This window comes from Manis pentadactyla, chromosome 5 (genome assembly GCF_030020395.1).
Source record: "Manis pentadactyla isolate mManPen7 chromosome 5, mManPen7.hap1, whole genome shotgun sequence".
NCBI classification, from domain to species: domain Eukaryota; kingdom Metazoa; phylum Chordata; class Mammalia; order Pholidota; family Manidae; genus Manis; species Manis pentadactyla.
Genome location: NC_080023.1, coordinates 154422305 through 154443704, shown reverse-complemented (window position 1 = coordinate 154443704; position 21400 = coordinate 154422305). Strand labels below are relative to the sequence as shown.

The 21400-nt window shown below is 44.5% G+C and overlaps 1 protein-coding gene across 1 annotated transcript; it reads right to left on the bottom strand.

Moving 5' to 3' along the window:
* Positions 1 to 5784: 5784 nt before the first annotated feature.
* On the bottom strand, positions 5785 to 16913 carry LOC118920957 (putative BPIFA4P protein). The gene is made up of 8 exons (XM_036902555.2): positions 16756 to 16913; positions 15458 to 15593; positions 13763 to 13867; positions 12750 to 12899; positions 11026 to 11101; positions 9443 to 9506; positions 8231 to 8307; positions 5785 to 6017 (listed from the first exon to the last, which is right to left on the bottom strand). Exons 1-7 carry the CDS (start codon positions 16853 to 16855, stop codon positions 8270 to 8272), a joined length of 669 nt encoding a protein of 222 aa, XP_036758450.1. The 5' UTR covers positions 16856 to 16913; the 3' UTR covers positions 5785 to 6017; positions 8231 to 8269.
* Positions 16914 to 21400: the final 4487 nt, after the last annotated feature.

Sequence of the window (21400 nt, the reverse complement as noted above, 5' to 3'; positions counted from 1 at the left end):
CACTCCCTGGGCTGTGGGGGATGTGCAGGGTCCTTTGCAAATGTCACAGAAGCCCTCGGGCCATCCTTGAACATGTCCCTTCTGGTTTCATAAGACATGTAACATTAGTTCAGGGTGATGACTTTCCTGATTTGAGGTCCTCTCTCAGGTTCAGACTCCCCTTGGGGATGTTTGTAGAATATCAGTTACTTTGAAATGTACTTTCCCACTCTTCCTGGTCTTGTGTAACCAGTTGGGATTTTGTTATTTTTTGTCAAGAAAACTGGAGAAAAGTGGGCACTGTTGGGAGGAACACACTGTTGTCTTTGGCTCTCTGGAGATCTGGACTTGGGGGCAGGGGAGGTGGTTGTTATTCCTGCCCTCTTACAGGCTGTGGTTCTCAGGGCCACCATGTCTAAAGAAATGATGCGGGGTGGGGGTGGACTTTCCCATCCTGGTGCATGACAAGGGAGCAGGAAGGCACTGCTCAGGGTGAGCCCTGGATTTGGAGCCAGCTTGATACATAATTGCATGGTGGTTAAGAGCGGGGGCTTCTGAGTCACACAGACCAGGATGCAAATCCTGGCTCTCCATCTTGGCAGATTCAGTTTCCAGATCTGTAAAAAGAGGGTGCTAACAGCCAGACTCAGGGCTGTAGTGAGGGTTACAGGGGATCAGCACAAAACTAAAAATTCGGTTGCTGTTGTCCTCACCTCTCTGAGCCTGAGCTTCCTCACCTGGAAACCAGGCAGAGTGAGGGACACCAAGTATGGGGAAGCCAGAGATGGTGCCTGGGACACAGGAGACGCACAGCGTGTCAAGGAGCCACCCCTCTTGAGCACACTTGCAAATGAGAGCACAGCTGTTTTGGCAATTCTAACAGGCAAGAAGTGCAACTCGGGGGCTGAATGGCAGCCCGAGCTGTGATGGCTCAGAGCCTGGAGGGCGCTTGTAGATGTCCAGTTAGATGGTGGACTTTGCTCTTGTTCATTCGACAATCAAATAAAGGAGCTAAAGTCATTGAGTGCTAACTTGGTGAGAGACACCATGGGCTCTGGGGATCTGACAGACAGCGGCCAGGCAGGATCCTCGTCCTCATAGAGCTCATGTACCCAGGGGGACAGTCTTCAGCCGTCCCTGCTATGAGCATATGATTATGAAGTGGGCCCTGGCCATGAGTGGGAGAGAGGGGGTGCTATACGAGGGGCCGTGAAGACCTAGTTGACAGGGAGGGGGTAATCAGACTTCCCGGAGGAGATGGAGTTTGGTGCTCCCAGAGGGCGCTGGAGAAATGGGGAACGCTGTTCCTCCGTAAGCAGCTGCCTACGAGGATTTGGTGTTCCTGATCCACTGCTCTCAGTCTGCACTCTGTGTGATCTCACTCCACCCTCATGCCACACATGAGGGGACAGGGACCCAGAGACACCAGGTGGCCTGTGGAAACCCCAGCCAGGACAAGGATGAGCTAATGTCCTGGCATGCTTTCTTGCCCTCCCCAGAGTGGTAAGATGTTTTCTTTAGAAGATGGAGCTGCCAGATACCCTAAATTTCATCTCCATTAGCATCTCCTTTCTTTACCATTTTGGGGGACATTTTGAAAATGTGATGAAACTTGGGTTTGTTCAGAAAAAAAAAAAAAAACCTAGTAAAAAAATGTTGCTCACAGTACCAGGATTTCCGTGGACCTTCTAAGGGGAGCCCTTTGACCCAGGTTAAAGCCTCTGTTCTCCTGGGTAATTGGTTTTCAAGGAGTTTGACTTGGATAAAAATGTATTTATTCGTTCAATCATTATTTCCTGTGGGTCTGCTATGTGCCAGGCACTATGATTGGCTCCAGGCAATAACAGGTATCCTGCTTCTCAACTAGTTTATAGTCTGGTGAGAGAATCAGAACAAGATGGAATAATACATGAGATAATTACAAATTGTATTAAGGGGGGAAAGTAGGGTGAGACTGGGAATAGCAGGGAGGATGCTGTGGACAAGGGATAGGGAAGATCTCTCTGGAAGGTTACATTTGAGTCCAGCAGGAGGAGGTGGAGCTGGCAGAACCACAGGGCAAAGACCCTGAGGTGGGAAAGGGCTCAGCAGGCTGGAGGAACAACAGATGGGTGTGGCTGGATCTACTGGGTGAGAATGTTAGAGGTCCCAGTAGAGGCCCCAGCTGACATCCACAGCTCCAGGGAGGCGTTGTCCAGGGCCACAAGGTGGCAGAAACTTCCCGAGGCAGCACTGAAAGCCGAGTGGGCTTTGCACATGAGCGCACCCTGGTGGCCATCGGGGAGGCCACTTCCTCCCACTTCCTAGGGCGGTTCCAGTTTCCCAGCCACAAACGGAGGCCCTCAAACTCCAGGGGGCAGCAGAATGGGTGGAGGCATAAAATGCAGGTTTCTGCACTTGATTCAATAGGGTCTGCGGTGAGCCGGTTTAGTCCATTCTTTGAGAACCACTTTTCCAAGGAAAGGAATTCATCATGAGAAAATATATATTTTGGTAGAAAAATATATATAGGTAGAAATATATATTTTTAACAGTAATAGAGGACTAGAGACTGCAGCTTTAACCCAAAGACAAATTTCTTTAAAAGGAGGGTGGTGGGGGGGAAGTGGGGTATCTTTCTGAATGGGAGATCAGGTTTGACATAGGACCATATAGCACCTCTCCTGGGTTCTGAGGTGGCCTGGAGAGGGGGCAGGGAAAGCTGGAGTTTCTGGTGGCATTGCGGTTCTTTTTATGGGGCTTGTAAAAATGCAGATTCCTGGTCTACCCTCTGAGCAATTGAGTCAGAGTCGCTGGAGGTGGGACCTGGGAAGAAGCTTCTGGGCGAGTCTGCTGCACATCGTGAATGGAGACCACTTAGCTGAAATAAGAGTGATGATACCAGCTAGCATCTGTTGAGCACTGACTGTGCTCAAGGGCTAGTCTAAGTGCTTTACTTGTGATCATGTATTTAATCCCCCACACAGCCTTTTGAAGTAGGTACTGTTATTACTGGCCTCCCTTTGCCGTGGCACAGAGAGGTTGAGTAAAATCCTTGAAGTCACTCAGCTGGGCCAGGTGGGGCTGGGGAAGGAGCCGGGAGGCCAGACCCACAGGAGGGACACTGCAGAAGCTGCCGCTCATTCCCATCAACTTCCCCATCCTGCACCCCAGTCACTTCCCCACATGATCCCACAGCCCCACGGGCATTGCAAGGAGAGGCAGGCAGGATAACAACAGCAGACTGGGTCTCTAAGCATTCTCTGTAGATGGATCTGATTAATCCTCCCCATGACTCTGGAGGGTGTGTCCTTATTGCCCCATTTCACAGATGCAAAGCCTGAGGCACAGAGATACAAGTCTCCTGCCCAGGGATAAGCAACCGGAAGGGTGGAGTCAGAATTTGAACCCTGGCTGTCTGGCTCTGGTTGGTGTAACCCCATCTCTGGATAAATTTTATCACAGCCCTTGCCCTTATTCCTGGGCTCCACAAGCCTGTCTTGCCCAGTGGCATTCCCTCTTGTATTCTACAGAGACTACTAAAGACTGTAAGACATGCATGGCAGGTATCAAAGATTTCAATGAGCTTTAGGAAGCTGATCTACTAGGGAGAGTAAAGAGTTTCAGGTCTCACTATTACCACGAACAGTGGCCCCCTAAGGGGCAGGCACTGGCCCCATCGAGCCCAGGGTCCTACCTAGTAGAGGTGTTCCCAGGAGGATAGGAGGAAAGTAGTCATTCACAATAACCAGCCTTTCAGAGCCCTCCCTGACTTAACTGGCAGCCAGTGAGGAGGAGAGACTGTGTCTGAGTCCTTCTCCTGAAAACAGACTTCAGACTTCAGCACCCATTGGAAGACACTAGAACAAGAAAAGCCAACTAAAACCAAAGCAAGCAGAAGCAAGGAAGTAATGAAGATCAGATAGAAATTAATTTTAAAAAACCTCAAAAACATTAGAGAAAATCAATAAAATCTGTTCCTTTTAGAAGATTAATAAAATTGATGAAATTATAGGCAGATGGGTAGGTTGATTAGGAAAAAGAGAAGACAATAACAACCAATATGAGGAATGAGTGGGGTGATGACACTGTGGACTTACATGGGTGTATAAGATCTGTACGCTGAAAACTACTGAATCCTGTTGGAAGACATGAAGCTTTGTAGCTTTTTGTAAGAACAGGCATGTCAAGGGCAGAACAACTTGTTTTTAATCTTGGAAGGGCTATCCTGACATGCTCCAAACCATTGTATGCCCAGAAACTTCATCAACGATTGTTCTTTGGACCCTCTTGGGAGATGTAATGGTGGGAATGCATGTTTCTAGAAAATAAACCCATACCAACAGTCCTATCTCTCTCAGCCTTTGGGTTCCTTACTTCATATTAAACCTGGGACATTCTGGCATTGTTGAGCTTAAATACCAGTAACCAACACAGTAAAATACTAAAGCCATTTTCAGCGGTGTGATCTAATATTAAATCCAGAATCTCTGATAAATGTACCCAATCATTAGGAAAAACCCAGTGTTATATTCTGTCTTCCTTGGTCTAACATATTTAGAATCCATGGCTACACATATTCCCCATATCTGCAGATATAAATTAGCAAAACGTTGCAGTTATTTTGAGTATCTAAGTTACTTTATTTTTATTCTTGTCCACCAGAGCATGCTGAGATCTGATCTAATCATGGGTCTAGTGGCAACAAAGGATGGTTGGGATGAGTTTCAAGGATCTTGGAGGAGAAACCCCATGGAACTGGGAAGCAACCTTTTGAGGAAGGGACTCTTGTTGGCCGGTACAGTATTCTGAAGGGGCATAATAAGGCTGATTTGGGGAGAATTAAAAAAAAATAACTTGTAAACTCAAGCAACTTTCCCTGATTGGGTGAAGAACCATTTCTAGGTAATGCTTAAAGGAATAGGAAGTAAATGGGAGAGAGGAGCTTTCTTTTCTCCTCCTTTGGCCTTGCAATCTCCATCTAGTAACCACTACCAGCAGAACCTACTGAAGAGCAAACCAGCAGAGAAGATAGGTGGTTTGCAGAGTCCCAGATCCTGCACAGCAAAACAATACGGAAAGATGGACTTGGAACCAAGAGACAAAAGCTTAATAACCAACACAGTTTATTTAAAATAGCAAGTGATGAAATGTATGTAGAATACACAGAAGAGTTTCAGATATGAATCAAGGTAGTGAGGAGGAAGAAGAAGAGGAGAAGGAGCAGGTGGGGAGTAGGTTGGAGTAGTCATCTAAAGTGTTAGTGCTAATGATCTGAAGAATATGAACACTGAGCAAAGGTTCACTGGCATTGGCCATGAAGGAGGTCATAGATGACCTAGGGCACGTTATTTGGAAGAGTTGGGAGAAGGCAGATTATCCAAAACTGAGCAAAGGATGAAGGTGAGGAAGTTGAGGTGATGAATAGCAATATGTCTTTTGAGAAGTTTGGTGATGCAGGGAAGAATAATAGGGTTACCAGGCCAAGATAAGTTTTCTCCCATAAACCATATTGTTGTAGACTGTTCTTGCCTGAGGGTCACCTAGAAGGTGAGATCAGTACTCTCTCCATAATGAGCAGGCTGTGGCCAAGATAGAGAAACTGGCATCAGTTGGAAAACATCTAGACAAGACAGAAAGTTTTGTTCCTTAGCTTTAGGGAAACTCTGGGCCAGAATTTTCAGGTATTTTTTGGGATAAAAGCTAAATTGACACAGGCATCTCCCCCAACCTTACAAATTTTTGTCATCGTGACCAGACCCACCACCATCTCTGGCTATTTTTGTCCCAGCCCACATGGCGGTATGGAAGCAGGACATTCCACAGTTCAGAGCTGCAAAAAATTTATTGTGAGAAGATTACAGGGAATCAGCACATGGATTCTGGTGAGGATTTACAGGGAAACAGCCTCCATACCCAGAGAAGTAGGGAATCTTTGGGTCCAGGGTGGGTAATAAAATTTCAGGCAGCAGCTGAATAATCAACACGAGTATCTGCATAGGTGATGGCCTGGAGTGTGGAGGGCATTCCAGGGAGGAGACCAGCAAGCAGGATCGGTTCTGTGTCAGATAATCAAGATACTAGTCAACTTATATCCTTCTAAGGCGGCTGTACACCAGAGCTGAAAACCTTTCTCCCTCCTCCACCATCCTTAACACTTTTACTGCTGTCCACTGTCCATGGTGCTGAAACTCTCCTTTCTGGACACTCATCCACTACCTGTCCTTAGATAATAGTTTTTCTCTGTTCCCTGGACTCTTCAACTAAGATGGATCTTCCTCTTCTCTTTGGCCTATTTTATGACACAAGGATGTAAAATATTGCCATATTCCCTGCTTGATCAAAAAATATAATTCTTACTTTTAATATTGGCAACTCATTCACATTTATAAAATCCTTTATAGGCTGAACCAAATGTGTCTGTGTGTTGAATACAATATGGGAGACACAGTTTGGGACTTCTGTGATATATGGAAATCTAGCTGTACTGGTGGGCATAAAATGAGATGCACTAGGCCTTTGGAAGTTTTGCAACAGACAGCAAATTAGCTTAGTGAGAGCTGCACTGTCCAATACGGCAGCCACAAGCTATGTGTGGATATTGAGCACTTTAAATGAGCTAGTACAAATTGAAAGGTGCTGTATGTGTAAAATATCAAAGACTTAATGCAAACAATAGAATGTAAAATATTTCAGTAGTAATTTTTTTTATCATTCATAATTTTTACATCGATTATATGTTGACATAGTATTTTGAATATATTGGATAAATAAAATTATTGCTAAAGTTAATGTAATATGTTTATTTTTCTTTTTATAAATGTCATTATAGAAAACTCAAAATTACATGTATATTTTGTATTATATTTCTACTGGACAGCATTAGTTTCAAATATTATATAACTAAGTTAATCAACCCAAGGACATTGATTCAATTATGGCATTGGCCACTCAGTTGTTTATGTCCATGTCTTGGGCTGAACCTTCTTCTGATGACTTAAACCATCACATGCACCCATGTCCCCAGAACACATTTGTACAGTTTACTATAAACTTATCCTTCCCCGCCAGAGGAGGATACCTCCATCCCCCATGACTCCTCCAACCAGGTCACTCAGTTTCCCCTCATTGGCCAGAGCACCAGGTCCTTCCCTAGTCCCGTGTATTTGTGCATGCTGTATCCTCTGGTTTTACTGATTTTTCCCACAAAGAAACTCTTAATCATCCTTCAACACCTAGTTTAAATCCTGCCTCTTCTGTGGAACCCTCCTGGAAGTCCTGCTGAATCTTGCCTCTCTACTTCCACAGAACCTCAACCAGAGCACCTTACTGCACCTAAAATTGCCTGTTTATTTGCCTTATACCTTACTAGGCTGGGGGCTCTCAGAGTCAGGGGCCATGTGTAATTCATCTTTGAAATTCTGTCACCTGGGATAAAACAGGGAATAAAATAAAGACCTCACCTTCATGAAGTCTACATTCTGATAGAGGAGACAGAAAATAAACAAGTAATATAGTAGGATGTCAGGTAGTAATGAATGCTATGAAGAATGTTATGAAGAAAAATAAAGCAGGGAAGAAAGTGGCAGATGTGCCTGTTTTTTGAGAGACCTTGGGATGGTGACACTTGAGTAAGTGTGTTCAGCACAGAATAGTTGCAAATAACTACATGATAAATAAATAATGACATTTCCTTTTCCAGAAACCTCCCTCCTTTTCTCCACCAAACATCATCCTTATAAAGATACCTCTTATAACTGAGCCCTTTCCACACACCAGCCATGTTGTTCTCCTTTCTTTGCTTCAAAAAGGAAAACTCATTCCTACCTCAGGGCTTTTGACACACTCATTCTCCTGTCTGTGACATTCTTCTCCAGATCTTGGCACAACTCTTGACTTATCATTCAGGGCTCAGCTGAAAGACATCCTTCTCAAAGAGCTTTCTGCCTGACTATACACCCTCTTAATGTGATGCCTCTCTCCCTGCCCCCATCCCAGTCACTCACTCACATCCTACTTTATTTTCTTTGTTGTACCCACTACTCTCTGGAAATTTATTTTGAGTATTTATTTCTTAGTTCATTGTTAGTATATCCAACTAGGACACAATTCAGGAGAGCGGAGTCTTTGTGTTGTTCATGGCTGTATCCCTAGCATCTAACACACAGTAAATGCTTAACTAAATTTCATGAGTGAATGAATAACATATTTATAATGATCCTGAAGGCCAAGTGCCATCCCTATGGAATAGAAATATGTTCTGGTTTCTCACCGGATTATGTTGAACATGGCTCCTTCACTTTGGGGATATTTACATGGCAGCTTGGTACCCTCCCTGCTGCAGCAGATCTAGAAGGCAAAACAGATACCTCAGACAGTGGGAGGGAGGGAGGAAGAGAGAGGCCAAGGAATTCCTGTGCTGCAGATCGGGGCAGAGCAGGGTCAGGGATGAGCCGAAGGCTTGGAGGCAGGAGGTTGGGGCTAGAGGCTCTGCTACATCACTCACTGGCTGTCTCCTGTCACTTCAGTTCTGGGCCACCGTTTCCTTTCTATAAGTTGGGAGCAGCTTCTTCTCCCAAGCTAATCACTTAATTGCTGTACATTGAAATGAGACAGAGGAGGAAGTTGGCATGACAGCAGCCAGAGACCCCATTTGGCTAGCTCTCTTTCCAGGGTTGTGGCCCAATATCATCACAGTGATTGGCTGGGTGACCCTAATCACATTTACTTTGGGTGAGCCTTGGAACCAAGCTTTGGGAGCTTTAAGACTCATCCAGATTAACTGCCTCAAGCTTTCTACCTCGTAAGGGTGGGCTCCCTGTCAATGGATGCATATGACCAGAGGCCAAAAAATTGTTTGCTGGGAGTGAGTAGTGGATATTCAGTGAATGAATGGAGAGTTCTTTCAACTCAGCAATTCCATTGGTGTTCAGATTCCTGCTCAGGGCCCCTGGGCTGGGACTGGTCCCAGCTGTTGAAATTCAGTCTCACATTCATTGCTTTGGCTTCTAGCACATGGAGACTGTGGGTGTTTGGAGATGGAGACTACTGGAAGGAGGCAGTTTTTGTTTGGGCTCAAACCAGACCAATTTTCTGTTCATAATGCAACATCATCCAATTTAGGAGGAGGACAAAGGAGTAATCTGGCAGCTATTCTCCCCCAGAGAAGCCTCCATTCATATCTCAGCTTCTGTAGGTTTGAGGGACCGTAGTAAAACTGAAGCCAGCATGTACTTAGCTAGTGGTGATGGCCAGGGCAGGCAGAGTGCTTCACTTGGGTGTGGCACACAGGACTCCCTCAGTAAATGGCAGCTGAATTTATTAAGACTGTTATTACTAGAGACCATTCTACCTTAGCAGGAAAGGGAGTTTTGGTCTGAAAGAAGTGTCAGGGTGAGGCAAAGGGAGAGAAGACAAAGAGGGTGAAGGAGAATTCTGAGCTTTCTCCTGGGTGATCCTGTCCCTTCCCACCACCAGCACTTACCGATCAGTTCATTAGTCATCTGAGAATTCAAGTTATAGAGCCATGAATTAAGGAAGGAACACATCTGAAAGACAAGGAAATATGCAATAGTCAGGAGGGGCCTCTACTAGTGGAGACTGAATAGGAGTAATTAAGGTTAGTTCTTCTAAGTCAGTGCATCCTAGGGAACAACCAGGTAGAAGTGTTTTGGAGACAGACTGCCTTGGGTAACATGTCAGCTGAGCCATTTGGCAGCTATGTGACTTGAGTAAGTCATTGGTCCTCTCTGGAACTTTTTCCCAAATCTGGAAAATGGAGATAATATTGTTACCTAGAGTATGAGATTGCAGGATGAGATGAAATTCATGTAAGATACTTAACATAGTGTTTATATGCTTAATGAACATTAGCCATTAATTTTATGATTATGCTTATTTTAAAGATAAGAAACTGGGTCTTGCAGGCACAGTCGCAGGGGGCCATCAGGTGAGAAAATGGGGATCAGCAGAGGTGAGGCTTAGAACCTCCCCCCTCATGTTCTGAGAGAAATCTTCTGCATACATGGATGTTTTATTGCCCTTGTCTAGCTCGGATTAACACATAGTCTACAGACATACACCTGATCATCTACATTTGCTCTCTTACAACACTAAACTCTGTTTTCTACCTTTATCTCGTATCTACCTACCACTTCAGCATTTTATTAAAAATAATAATAATAAAGAGAGAAATGTGGTATCCACATATAAATCAAGTTTAAAAATCAAATGAATATTCATATTTGAACTGTTTATAGTTCATAATGCATGAACAAAACCGAAAGCTTCTGTGATGACTGCCCTTGTAATGTTCACCATGTAACTTATTCACTATGTAAGAATTTGTACTCCATGTAAGAACTTGTTCGTTATGCTTCAGAAGATTGGAGACTGACGAAAATTAGGCTTGGGGTGGATTAATGATTGTGCATTGAGTATTGACCCCCCTATACAGAATTTTATTGTTGTTAACAACCATTTGATCAATAAATATGAGAGATGCCCTCACAAAATATATATATATATATATATATATATATATATATATATATATAAACACTTCCAATTGTAAAATAAATAAGTAACCGGGATGTAATGTATAGCATAAGGAATATAGTCAAAATATTGTAACCGGGATGTAATGTATAGCATAAGGAATATAGTCAAAATATTGTAACAACTTGGTATGGTGATAGCTGGTACCTAGAATTATCATGTATATAAATGTTGAATCACTGTGTAGTACACCTGAAACTAATGTAATACTGTGTGTCAACTACCCTTCAATAAAAAAAAAAAAGAAAGAAAGAAACTGGGTCTTGGATAGGCTTATCAACTCACCTCTGAGCACATGCATCCTAATCTTGATTTGTAGAATTAAATGATGTCCCTAAAACACCCCATCACCAGTTCCTGGCTGCAGAATGGGAGCTTAAGAACTGCCACTTCCTTTCTCCCTAACTCTCCCTCCTGGAAGATTTCCTTTCAGTTTATTAAGAAGATCTAACTCACTAAGCTCTGGGTCTCAGATTTAAAAACTTAAGTAGTCTGAGTTTGTATACTTACGTTTGCTCCAAAACCTTGGATTATCAGGTATTTCAGGTTTTTCTGCATGTTTTCCCAGTTAACGTTGTTGCTACCTCTAAATGAAGAATGAAAGTTGGAAGAACAGATTAATTTCTCCCAAACTCTTCCTTCTTCACATCACTTCTTTGCCCAATTGACCCCAAATTGCTTAAAGCCTACCCCCCATTTCCATAGTGTTCCATGACCCAGACTTGTTGCCCTTCTGTTCTGACATACCTCTTGAGGCTTCTTAAAATCACAGTTTCAATTTAAATCACCTTGACCTCATCATTGTTCCCCATAATCCCCCTCTGTGCCTATTTCGTTTCTGTCTCCTGGGATGCCTTCCTCAACTTCTACCACCCTTTTAGGTCCAGCCAACTGGCCTCCCCCAGAAAACTCTTCCTGACTGCTCTTGCTATCTCTGAGTTCTCTTCCACACATGTCCCCATTTCTCTGATTATGTGATGCTCCAGTAAAACTTATCTCCTCAGCCAGTTGGTCATGCCTTCATGGAAGGAATAGTGTAATATCATTATTCAGTTGAGGGAGAAGCAGGAAATAGCAGTGTTAAGATGTGTTCCTGACTCAATCCCTAATCCTTACAGGTAAGTGTAAATCTGTCTAATTCTCAGGCAAAGGGTCTGTGTCTTTATTCTATAAAGAGCTTGTATATATAAGCTGACCTACCACTTCCAACCTGAGTCTCAGATTTCTCTCAAAGAAAAGACTTATTTTCTTCAACATATCAAAAGACACTGGAGCCATATTGGCAATTTTCCTAGGGGCAGGTGGCTGTGAGTCAAGGATACCATGACAGGAAGAGCAGACCTATAAGGGCTCAGAAGGGATTCCACACACAGATCTTTCTTGAAACAGTAAGCAACTGGGAGATGAATCAAAGCAAAGAATTCATGAATGAAAAAGTCAGGGCATAAATTAGATCAGTGATGACCATTGGATTCAGTTAGTCATGGGTGTCAGCCTAAATTAAGAAAAACACTGTAGAAAAGCGGTTATAAATTTAGGAGAAGACACTACGATTCTAGTTACTAAGAGGGCAAACTTCTGAAAATAGTTACTCTGAAGAGAAAATGTCACATACTAATAAACAAATCATGAAATCTTTGCTGTACTAGTAGTCAAGAGAACAAATATAATGACGTCCATGGGATTTTCTACCTACTGAAGAGAAAAGCTGTAAAAATGAGATAATTGGTACTAAATGGCATGGGGTGAAACTCACCAATGCCTGCTGGAAACATGGCGCTTACTTGAGTTCTGTTGGTGAAGTATCTGGTAAGTGATATGGAAGGCCTTAAAATTTAAAAGTTGTAAAACTGTTTATGCTTTTTTCAATAATTTTAGGCATCTACAATAAGGAAATAATTCTATTTTTGAAAAAAACTTCCTGTTCCAAAAGGTTCAGGATTATTTATAAAACCAGAAAATTCAGAATAACCTGAATGTCAACCAATAATCCTGCTTTGTCCTCAGTACTATTTAGTGAAACTCTTCTCATATCAATGAAATGGTTATTTTTGTAATGAACAACGTTTTAAATCAACATGAAGTTCTATTTATAAGATGCACATCTCCATATGAACAAAAGGCTGATTTTGGAAGGAAAGTTATAGTTTTGCTTTGACATCTTTCAGGTGAAGCCTCATGGGAGGCCACATCACAACTAGCTGGATGCGGAGAGAGAGTGATGGAGCACTCACGAATTATCAGGTTGGATCCATATAGTCTCAGGCACAATCCTGCATTGCCCAAAGATGAGCCGGAAGCCGCCATTTCCATCCTTACCCAATTGAATGGGGACTCTCGTTTCTGTCCTTATTTGAAATAGCTGGGGATTGTAAGAATTGTACCTGTGGGAGAGAAGAAGGCTGGTGGGAAAGAACCTCAGAGCTTACTACTCGACAGTTTTTCTGGAATGAGGGTTCCCCGTGTTTGCACAAAACTCTCAAAATCACCCTTTAAGACCATTTCTTCATTTTTCAAAACAGGTGGCTCAGGACTGGAGGTTGGGAAGGGCTTTCTTCAAGTCATGCATCCAGCCAATGGCTAAGCCTGATAGGTCTGCAATCAGGGTATTTAACTAATATCCAGCACCCTTGGCTTGGAGGGCAGTTAGAAAAGAAAAGGCTGATTCTAAGTATGGCATCCTATCAAAACGGAGATAGCATGACCTTGGAAATTAATGTTCTAGAGGTCTCAAACCCCACTGCCTGGAAGGCCAGGCTTGAAATGGAAATGAAGGAAGTAGACCAAGAGCTAGTTTTGCAGGGAGAGGTGAAGGCTTTGAGGAACTGAGAACTGTCTACCCCCTGAAAATACACCGTGTAGACCCAACAAAACATATTGCGGGTGATCTCTAGGCAATGGTGCCAAGGGGCACTTGGTCTAAGGCAGAGTCTGTGTTCTTATCTCAAGTCATCTTCAGTCAGAGCTGAGTGGGCTCATGAAATCCAAATAAATGAAGGTGGGGGCGCTCTGGGTGAAGCAAGGAAAAGAAACCAGCTTGGAAGCATTCAAGTATTCTGCAGGCTCCTAATTTTGTACAAAGGGTAACCCAGGCCCAGCGACAGAGGGCTTTTTGCCCCAACCACCCAATGAATCTCGCTAAGATTACAATGGATACCCTTGAGTTATGGCTGCTTTCCACCACTGCCCCCACATACCTTTGCAAAAGTGGATGTAGCTGTACATGTGATTCGTGGCTGTTACTTACTTCACATACATGGAAAATGACAATGGTATCCTTAAATCTGTTGTCCTGGAATCGTAGGAGTTCTGGAGGGAGATCTGAAGGAGCTGAGGGTTTCTCAGCTGTATCCTGGTGAGGAAATAGCACAACAGGAGAAGGTTGTGGCTTTAGCTGAAGGTGCAAAAGCAGGTTCCCCACAGAGCAGAAGCTGAATATATGCAAACACAGTTGCTCACTCATGAATCACAAAATGTATTGCACAGCCATATGTGTCATAAGCAATGGGAATAATGTCCTGAGCAAATAGAAGCTCTTGCCTTAATACATCTCAGAATGATCATGTCCAGCCCTTTGGCCAGCACCGTGCAGGCTGGAATACATAACAAGTAAAAGGCTGAAAGTCATAGACAGCACATGCTTGGGAAGAGTGTATATGTGTAAGATAATAAACCCAGTAAATGAATACATATAGACTGTGTCAGGTGATAGGTGTTGTGAAGAAAGGCCCCACAGGATCAGGGGATAGAGGGTGACATTGGGAAGAGTGAAATTTTAGACAGGGTGATCAGGGAAGTCTTCTCATAGGAGATGGCATTTGGGCAGAATCATGAATACAGTGAGGGTTCAAGTCATGAGGATAGACTGGTGAGGAAAGGCACAGGCAGAAGACTGAGCGAGTGCAAAGACTCTGAGGCTGAAACTTGGTTGGCATGTTGAAGGAACAGCAGCAGGCTCTGTGTGGCTGGTGGGCAGTGGGGGAGCAGAGACTAGTAGAAGAGATGAAAGAGGCAGCCAGGGCCAGGTCACAGGGTCCTTGGGGGCCAATGGGAAGGCTTTTGGGTTTGGTTCTGAGAACAAGAAGACATTGGAGTGTTTGTGCAAGGGAGTTACAGAGTCTGTCCTACTTCTTAGAAAGATTCTTCTGGATCCAGGTGGAGCAGAATGGAGGAGGAAGGAGCTTGAGTGGAAGCAGGGGGATCTGGGACAGTAAGACGGGGAGAGATGGTGGTGGCTCAGAGCAGAGGAGGTGGAGAAAATGGTCAGATACGTGAGTATGTTTTGAAGGTAGAGTCAACGGGGTTTGCCACTGGGCTGGATGTGGGTGTGAGAGGAAGAGAGGAGCCTTGGAAGAGGTCAGTATGTTTGGCCAGAGTAACTGAATGGGTGAAGTGTCATTAGCTAAGACAGGCTGGCGAGGGGAGGAGCAGGTGGGGACAGGGGAAACAGCAGGAGGTTTCGATGTATGAAGACGAGGGACGTGGGTCTTTTACACTCTGGCAGTCAGAGAGCATTGGTTATTGTTTTAAAGGCTGCTGTTATTGTTAAAGCTGAGTGAGGCTTTCTGAGGACAGGGAGCTGTGCAAGCATTTCATATTATTTCATGTAATATTCACAACAGTCCTACAGGGGTAGAAGCTGTAATTCTCCATTGAACAGGTGCAGAATTTGAGGCTCAGACAGGGAAGAGACGGGTGGTGCTCTCGTAGCTGTAGCTGACGAGCAGCCATCCTCTTCCCAAAGGGACTGACCCTATCTTCCATGCCTCCCCATTCAGGCCTCTGCGTGCAGTGGGAATTCTCCGGCAGGAGGCCTCGGGGCCCTTGGTGGAAGTGCTGTTAGCTGAGGAAGAGCCTGTGCAGAGCCAGCAAGTGTGGGCAGCACAAACAAACCAACGGCCCAGGACAGCCCGAGCCCGGGCAGCAGCCGGAGACCACTCACTGGACACTGTCCTTCGTTTGCATGAATGGGCTGGCCACGATGTCGAAGAAGCCCACTTGCTGGTTATAGGAATCGCCAAAGTCAATTGTCTGCAGTGCTGGGCCGAAGTCCACGTTAAGGAGTCCTTGGGTCAAAGCTGAAAAACATAAGCCCCCCCACAAACCCAGTTAGACATTTAGGTGCCAAGGACTCTCAGAGGTGAACTTGACCTCTGAGCATGCCCCACAGATGGCACCCACTCTCCATTCATTTAATCTTCTCGTTCTACTTGGTGCTGGGCAAAATCATGCAGCAAATATTTATAGGGCCTACTATGTGCTGGAGTCATGCCAGGGGCTGGAGTTGCCTGAGGGAGAAGGGGCAGAACTCTGCCCTCATGTAGCTGGCACTCTAGCGGGTGAGGGGACAGAAGTGATAAAGCAGTGAATACAGGGACATGCAGGAGTTACAAGTGCTGTGAAGGGGCTGGTTTCAAAATATTTAGCAACCAGCTCACAAGGGCACTGGTCAATCAGAAAGGACGACCACCATCACTCGGTGGCCTGGTCCTGGGGGTCCCGGGCTAAGCCAGGTATTAAGTCTTTAGTTCATGAGGAGGCTGGCATCCTGGGGGGGGTGAAGCTGGAATGACTGGGGTGAAGAGAGGCAGCCACCTAGAAAGCCTCTGAGCAGGGGCTGTTTCCCAAGAAAAAGAGAAACATTTTTCAATGATTTGATTACTGCAGCAATACTGGTACATTCTGCTGAATGCTATTTCTGTCTATGAGGGAAAAATAATAGGTAGACTGAGGAACTGAGAGTACTGTGTCGGGGTGGTAATTTATGCAGGGAGGTCAAGGAAGGTCTTTCTGTAAATGGGACATTTCAGCAGAGGCCTAAAGGAAGGGAAGAAGCCATGTTGATATTTAGGGGAAGAGTGTTCCATGCAGAGGGAGCAGCAAGTGTGAAAGCCCTGGGGTGTGCTCAGTGTGTTCAGGAGGCTACTGAGGCAGGAGGAGGTGGGTGGTGAGTGAGTGTGGTATGGTCAGAGAGGTGAGCAGGGGCCAATCCAGGTAGGGGAGGCTCCTTTCATGGTGGGTCTTAACAGATGGAGCAGGGCAAGGAGACAGGACAGAGGGGGATCTTGGGAGAAAAGAATTATAGCGATGTAGTGATGATCAGAACAGCTAATGATTACTGGTGTTAACTATGTCTGGGACACTATGCTGATGAGAACTAAACCAACACATGGCCTGAACTTCTAGGAGAGGTGTATGGCTTGACAAAGCCAGACACGACCCAAGACAAGACAGTCTCACCACTGGACATTTGGGAAGAAATCGTAGACAGGACCTCTTGAGCAGAAGATGAGGCGAAGAGCCCGCAGAGGAGCAAGAGGAGGCTGGAGATCCTCAGCATCTTGGTTCAGGTACCTGTGGGTGAACGCAGGACTAGATAACTAGGCAGAATAAGCCTTAGTGGGGAGCCTAACATTCTCTGCCTGGGGTGTTTTGCAGAATAAGATGGTCAGGGAGGAGCCGACTTCCTGGGTCAAAACAGTTGCTATTTGCAATTGTTCCCTGCAAGAGCTTTCAGGCCCCCTCCTGAGAGTTTTGGCCAACAGATACTCCTCTTTTGAGCACCAATCAGGGTTGTACTGACTTTTTACTTCATTTGCATATTCTGTATACCAATCACAACTATACTGAGTTTTGTGTGCCTATAAGAGAGCTGCCCTGCACATAGTTCAGGGAGAGAGACACTACTTTAGGAGCTACTCCAGTCTTGAATTTTCTTTTCTTGCAATCTGGCTCAGTGGAGTCTTATGAGCTGCTGACCTTCACAGGAGAGCTGACACCTCCTGAGCACTGACCCAAGAGTTGGCACTCACAGAGAGCAGATGCTCACCAAGAACAAATACTCAGCAAGAGCTGCTAACACTTACCAAGATCTGCCATTTGCTGACAGCTGGTACTTCTGAGAGCTCTCACCAACAGGTGACCCCCTTGTGAGCTGACACTCACTGAGAATTGAGTTATAAGCAGGGCCAAGAGACTGAGTGGTGTGGTCATTCTCTGAGAGCTTGGGTCTGGGGAAGCCACAGAGTTCACGTGGACCCATTTTTTAGATGGGGCCACTGAGGTTCAGGGAGGAGACATGCTTTTCTTCATAGTATAAAACAAGGAGTGGAGAGTCCAGGAGATGAAGTCACCTGTCCAAGGCCACATAACCCATATTTATTTCCAAGAAAGCTGATCATACAGCTTTTCCTGAATGGATACAGCCTTCCTCAGTAGAGCTGCTCACTGCCGCTGGGGGAGCCTGCCTAATGTTGTAGTTAGGAGAGAAGTCTCTGAAGGGGAACCCTCCTACACTGCTGGTGGGAATGTAAATTAGTTCAACCATTGTGGAAAGCAGCATGGAGGTTCCTCAAAATAGAAATACCATTTGACCCAGGAATTCCACTTCTAGGAATTTACCCTAAGAATGTAGCAGCCCAGTTTGAAAAAGACAGATGCACCCCTATGTTTATCGCACCAGTATTTACAATAGCCAAGATATGGAAGCAACCTAAGTGTCCATCAGTAGATGAATGGATAAAGAAAATGTGGTACATATACCCAATGGAATATTATTCAGCCATAAGAAGAAAACAAATCCTACCATTTGCAACAACATGGATGGAGCTGGAGGACATTATGCTCAGTGAAACAAGCCAGGCGGAGAAAGACAAGTGCCAAATGATTTCCCTCATTTGTGGAGTATAACAATGAAGCAAAACTGAAGGAACAAAACAGCAGCAGACTCACAGACTCCAGGAAGGAACTAGTGGTTACCAAAGGGGAGGGGTGTGGGAGGGCGGGTGGGGAGGGAGGGAGAAGGGGATTGAGGGGTATTACGTTTAGTACACATGGTGTAGGGGGGATCATGAGGAGAACAGTGTAGCACAGAGAAGGCACATAGTGGATCTGTGGCATCTTACACTGATGGACAGTGACTGCATTGGGGTGTGGGTGGGGACTTGATAATATGGGTAAATGTAGTAACCACATTGTTTTTCATGTGAAACCTTCATAAGAGTGTATATCAATAATACCTTAATAAAAAATAAAAAAAAAAAAAGAGAGAAGTCTCTGAAGTCACCCACCTCTTGCCAGGTGTAGGATTGAGGGATTTAGCATAAGTTGTTTTGCCACATGACATTGTATGCAGAACATATTACCTTCATTTTATAGGGGGGCATTGGAGGTGATGTGCACTGGCTCCAAAGACAGGCTTAGGGTGGAATCCCAGCTCTGCTACCTACTTGCTGGGTAACTGGGGCAACAGACTCTTGGAGCTTCAGTTTCTTCATTTGGAAAATGTAGATGACACATAGCCTCACTGTGGGCACTGAGTACAGCTCTCTGCACACGAACCTACTGCACTCCATGGGCTGGGGTTGGTCCTTGGGACCTTGGCACTCACCTCACATCCCTTCATGGGTCAAGGACATTCATGCACCTGTTGGTGTGACTTCCTGGGGCTTCAATCAAATGACGATACACATGGCCCCTATTGGGACCTGAGACTAACAGGGAGAGGCTGGTAAGACTCATCCTTTGTTTAGACAACGGACAGAGAAACTCTAAACCCAGTCCTGGTCACCAGTCCCATGTGAACTAACCCATTTGGTTTACCATTTTAATTTTGATGATGTGTTTTTAGACTAATAGAGGATTTGAAAAAGATCTATACAAACCAATAAATAATCAATTCTCAGAGATAACTTCTCTTGTTATGTTCTTTTGAAAGTTTTTCTTTATACACACACACACATATTCATTCATCTAACATGAAAACCCAGAATTGGCCCATCTTGCTCATATAGAATCACTTATTCAAATAGCAATATGTCATGACTGTCTTTCTACTTTCTCTGCAGAATATTCTAGCTTATGGATTGACCACTGATTATTTAATCTTTCCTGATTTTGGCCATTTTTGTTATTTTCAGTTTCACATTATCATCTAAACAGCACTGTAACATATTTGGGTCTTTTTCTTGGCTTAAACTGCCCCATTATTTCCTGTGAGGCATTTTCTGGAAATAACCAACCTTAAAGATGTTTTTGTAAGGATGCAATTATTTTCTGTGTTGAACCTCCTCACCCTATTCCTGAGCCCCAAATGAGTGGTTACAAAGTCCATATGAAGGGTTGCAAAGTCTCAGCTGAGGTAGGGAAGGGAATGGCAGAGTTAGGCAAACAGAAAGTCTGAGCTAGTTTAACTAGTCAGGATGGGAACAATGAGTGGATAGAGCTGAGCAGAGGGGCCTGAGACTGATAAACAAGTTGGGTAGAGAGTCCCTGGAACTAGAGAAAACCAAGGTGGCATCCAATTTGATGGGGAATAGCCCTCTAACTTCATTAAAATCTCATTTACCTAGTAAAAATCATGACTGTCAGCTCCATAACAGTTTACAATTGTCACAACAACCCCAAGAAGAGACCTAACAAGGAAAGGACCCCTCTTCTGAAAATCCTCCCAGAGAAATCATGACTCTTCCCGGCCCCGCCCCACCCCCAGCTTTACATACTCCTTATACTCTAACAGGCCACCAGTGTGAGGGCTGCTGTGCCTATGGAGTGTTCACTCCACTTTGCTGTATAATCTGTACCTTCTACCTCTTAATAAATCTGCCTCATGCTGTACCTGGTGCATGTTTGATTTCTAATCTGCTCCTAAAATCTTCCACTACGATGGAGGCCCAAGGGCTAGGACTTCCCACGTTGTCCTGTAACACAGTGAGATCTCAATTCAAATTCCAGTGGCAGAGTTCTGGTTTTGGTTATGACAGAGTTATCAGACTAACCCTCCCACTGAAATCAGCTAGAAAAAATGGAAATATATAAAACAATGGTTTGAGGGCACTGATGAGCAACTATGCTGGTAATACTTGAGAGCCTATGATTCTTTAGAAAAGGGTATCATTCAGTATGGTCTCCATAGCCACCCCAACTTTTGTCTGAGGTCATTTCTCATATTACCATATGGGAGACTAGCCTCTCAGTGAAAAGGGTCAGCTTTCCTGGGCTGAGGAGGCAGAGGTTGGAACTGGGGGCCTCTAGAGTAGCTGGGACTTGAGGGGCAAAATCACACAGAGGAAGTTACTGCAGGGAAGCAACCTTGAAACTGGTGTAGAGACTTTCTTCGACTCAGTGGACTGCTCTTAAGCTCACCTGTGCAGTTGAGACTTGTGATATTGTCATTGTAATAAGAAATATATATTTGATCTTTTCCTTTTTCTGGCACAGAGCTCCTAAAACCCTTGACATTTCCCAAGGGATGAGCGCAATAAAGGCGTCTTTTGTAATGTTAATGAGATGACTTTTGGGAAACACCTAGTGGGGACTGTTGTAGGGGAACCAGCAGGTAATCAGAAGGTTGGAACTTTCAGTTCCATCCTCTGGGAAGCTGGTGTTCAATCACCAATGGCCAATGATTTAATCAATCATGCCTATGTAATAAAGCCTCCATAAAAACCCAAAAGGTCAGGGTTCAGAGAGCTTCTGGGTTGTTGCACACGAGGAGATTTGGGGAGAGCAGTGCAGCCAGAGAGAGCCTGGAAGCTCTCAGATAGAGCAGGGTCATGGGACAAGACAAAATCTACTTAGCCTGAGAATAAAGGCCTAGCTTTTTCTTTAACTTAATCTTTAACATGCTGTTCTCCCTTCCTCCAGTCACCTTAATCAATTAAGTAACATTGTAACCAGGATGGAAGACAGACGTGTAATAAACCTGGAGTAGTGAACTCCAGTGTGTAAATGAACCTATGTGGATAAAGAATTCCAAGATCTGGATCAATACAGTCACCTAAATAACCCTATTCTTAACACAAAACTTAAAAGGAATTATTAATTACCTGCTTACATCATGCCTTATACTGACGGACCCCTGCCCCAATGCCCTGTAAGACCCTAA